This window comes from Silurus meridionalis, chromosome 12 (genome assembly GCF_014805685.1).
Source record: "Silurus meridionalis isolate SWU-2019-XX chromosome 12, ASM1480568v1, whole genome shotgun sequence".
NCBI lineage: Eukaryota > Metazoa > Chordata > Actinopteri > Siluriformes > Siluridae > Silurus > Silurus meridionalis.
Window position 1 is genome coordinate 13,247,172 of NC_060895.1, and position 3,593 is coordinate 13,250,764.

A 3,593-nucleotide genomic window follows, 5' to 3' on the forward strand; every position below is an offset into this window, starting at 1 on the left:
ACAATTAAACATTAAGTGTTTGAAACTTTTCACAGGCACTGTACCATACTATGAAATAAGTTATTTGCACGATTAATTAGGTAATATTTACCATATTCCCTGAAGGCCTCAGATATACAAATACCTTTATTAAATGAAAGGATCATATTCTTTGTACAGAGAACCATTTCAAATTGTCAACGCTAAAATCCAGCTAATTTAGTAATTTATGTACAAAGAATGGGCCAAAGTTCATTTAATCATAGTGCAGAAAATAAATATCTTAAACATCTTAGCATGTCTGGCAGATATCTTATTGTTGATGAAAACTTATCAGCTTAACTGCTGTTCATCCCAAATGTATGATTTGCAGGATTTTGTGAGCTCTTATCTTACCCTTGATCACTGCAAATAGCTTCGGGTCTAACTATGAACAATCAACTGACTTTTAGAATGTTTTAGAGAGTGGGGTTTAAAGAGTGAGGCAAAATTACTATAAAAGTGCAGGGAATTTACATTTTATTCATGAATATATTGATGTATTCAAGCTGCATTACATTGTTGAAATTTGTGCCTGTGTTTCTAATTTAAAATATAATTTACTTTTGTTTTCATCTTTTGAGATTTTCCTGTTATTTTTGATCAAGTTATAAGTGAGGGGTTCATGTAATAATTGTTGCCATTACTGTTAATTGGGAAAATAAATTGACAATCATCACTAGGAATGACACAATAGAACAAACTAGAATTACTTCAGATATATAGCATCAGAGAAAGAAAATCAATCAAAGAAAAAAAAATCAATTAACTAGGTGTCATGGTTCAAAGTGTTCTGGTCCAAAAGTTGTAATAAAAAAAATAACAGTAAAACCTGGTTAATTTTGAAAGATTACATTTCATTCTTTATGATCATATAACTAATACAAACCATACAATTTCCATAGCAATCCACAGACTTTACTGACTGATTGGTTTATATAAAAAGGGTAAGATCATCTTTGGTAAAGATTTTGCTAAACATGTACAGCAGTCAAGTAAAGGTCACCAGTCACTTCCAAAATATCAATCTCTCCCAAGTTGGTGAAGCGGTGGTTGTAAGTATGCACTTGCATCCCATTGGCAAACACATTGTAATGATAGGGATTGCAGGAGATGATGATCTGAAAGAGACATTACCAAATGTGACACACAGATAGACCATGATGCACTGTTTTGCAGATATTATCCAGTAAAAGCACACACAGTTATAATAACCTGCTTTAATGATCAGCCAGCTAAACAAACAAACATATCTTGTAAATAAGACCCAAAGCATTATCTACCTGGAAGGTTTGTCCCTTGTAAAATGGCATGCCGCCAGAGCACTCTTCTGGACCCCACTTCTCCAATGTTAAGGTATTGCGCACAACCCAGTTCTCATCAAAACGAGGATTGTAATGAAAGGCAATCCCACTTCTGTGACGCAGGTTAATGACGAACCTGGTGACACAAATAATGTTAGATATATTTTTTAAATCTTTTAGTTTTTGTTGGCCTCAATATTATTAGTAATATTAATAATATTTTCTCAACCAAAATAGTTGTATAATGGTTTGGATCAAATGTGATGTTAATTTAATTGAGTTTTCAAAAGGCTCAGCAAAACAGTTAATAACATATCTGATGTTAGAAAATACCAAATGAAAATGTGCGGTCCTCTCCAACGAAAGAAAAAGCTTTAAAAGGTTAGGCATAGGCATTGTTTGAAATAGTTATACCGTACTCCTGTGTTTACACGATTGGAAAGTTGAACTTCTACCAGGTAAAACTACCATATAACTAGAATCTTTAGGCCCAATTAAGCAAAACAGTAGAATAAAGATACAATCTCACCTGCAAGCTTGAGGATTAATTACACCTTCAATTGAAATACATTTACCAGGCTGCAATCCTCCACTGATCATGGTTTTGTATGGCACACACTAATGATAAAAAATTATAAAAACATGTTTATTAAGAGCTCATCACTTTGGATGAAATGTAATGTTGATTAATTACGTGAATCCTTGTGTCATACATAGCTTGCTTGTGCCGGACATGATGGTACCTATAGATAGGAAAAATGAATATTCATGATTCTGTAATTTTACATATATTTAAATATTAATCATATCTATTAAACTTAACATACACAGTCCGTTACTACTTGAAAATGAATTGAAAGTGGAAAAGTAAAAAATCCTAATAGTAAACAAAGAAATAGAAAGAAATGAAAGTGTGAAGTGACGGAATGTTGAATAAAACAAATGAACTGGTCATGACCAGCTACTAACTCTCTTTTCCCTCCGAGTTCTACTTATATGTTAGACCATTTTTCCATAAACTGCGGTTTGTTGTCCTGTACATGTTTTAACTGTATTTAAAGTGTGCTTGCATTTAAAATGCCTTTTTAGCTACTTGTGATATAGATGTAGTACAAATATTTGAAATTTTGATATGCATTTCTCTGACTGGATTTTTAAACTTTAACAATAATGATTTTTTTGTGTAAAAGAAAAAAAGAAGACAGAAAATATTTACATGCTATTGAAATTAAGGTTCCTGTTCTCACAGTAAATGTATCTCTGTCTTTATGCTATGAAGCTTTCAGTATGGAAATAAAAGAAAGCTGTATCAGGATACTTACTGCTGGTTGCTGGTATGCCATGTTCCTATTTTTCAGATTTCAGTTGTGACTGAAAAAAGTCTGTCTGATTATCCCATTTTAAAGCATTTTAAGAGGAACTTTGTCATTGGTCATATGATGTACAAAATAACAATGCAGGTTAACCTTAGATTCATTACAGCATGTAAATTACAGCATGTGAATAATGGTGTACACTCATAGTCAAACAAAAAAGGAAATATGACTGCAACCTTTTCTCAGAAAAAAAAAGTTTAATTAATTTATCAAGCTTTATCCTGAATCTTTATAGTATTAAGTAACCCTACAAGAAATTAAGGCTGACTTTTTAAACATAAACATTTTTTTATATATTTTTTACTAAAAAAATCAGGGTCAGTATTTATTTTCCATAATGTAACTGTGTTTCATCATTTAAAAAATTCAGCCCTGTGAACACGAGCTGCAACAGATTAGTGTAAAATATTTGTTTTGTATTTGTGACTTCTGCAGCACATTTCAGTTCCCTGTTCCTTGAAAGGTTGCAATGGCTGTCTTTATGTGTCAAGTGCAAACCGTTATCCTACATGATTGGTATATTACTATTTATGCTATTTGGATGACACCCTTATCCAGAGTGACTTTTAATTATCTTATTTGTACAACTGAGCAGTTGAGGGTTAAGAACCTTGTTTAGGTGCCCAGCAGTTACAGCTTGGTGGTGCTGGTAGTTAGAATTTGTAAACTCATGGCCTTTCGGTCACAAATTCACAACCTCTTAAGCAATTCTCATAGCTGTCATGTGATACGACTATGCTATTTCAGAGAACTTGCAAATGAGCAAAGTGGAAGAAAAACCCCCTACCACATGTGACAATTGAAGAATGGCTAGCATTTACAGTAAATCCAACTGATTCATAATTCACAACTTTTTGCCTCAATTTGATATTAGGTACTTGTCAGTGTGACAGAA

General features: G+C 32.6%; 1 protein-coding gene across 1 annotated transcript; it reads right to left on the reverse strand.

Moving 5' to 3' along the window:
• Positions 1–481: 481 nt before the first annotated feature.
• On the reverse strand, positions 482–2,711 carry LOC124394936 (galectin-5-like). Its single transcript, XM_046863443.1, has 5 exons — positions 2,645–2,711; positions 2,036–2,065; positions 1,852–1,940; positions 1,302–1,458; positions 482–1,139 (listed from the first exon to the last, which is right to left on the reverse strand). The coding sequence occupies exons 1-5, from the start codon at positions 2,663–2,665 to the stop codon at positions 993–995; spliced, it is 444 nt and encodes a 147-aa protein (XP_046719399.1). The 5' UTR covers positions 2,666–2,711; the 3' UTR covers positions 482–992.
• Between the last annotated feature and the right edge of the window lie 882 nt (positions 2,712–3,593).

Coding starts and splice junctions, on each gene's coding strand:
- LOC124394936 (XM_046863443.1), bottom strand. CDS start 2,665: ATGGCATACCAGCAACCAGCA. Junction 2,066..2,644: donor TGGCATACCAGCAACCAGCA/GTAAGTATCCTG, acceptor TCCTATCTATAG/GTACCATCATGTCCGGCACA. Junction 1,459..1,851: donor ATTAATCCTCAAGCTTGCAG/GTGAGATTGTAT, acceptor TTGTGTCACCAG/GTTCGTCATTAACCTGCGTC.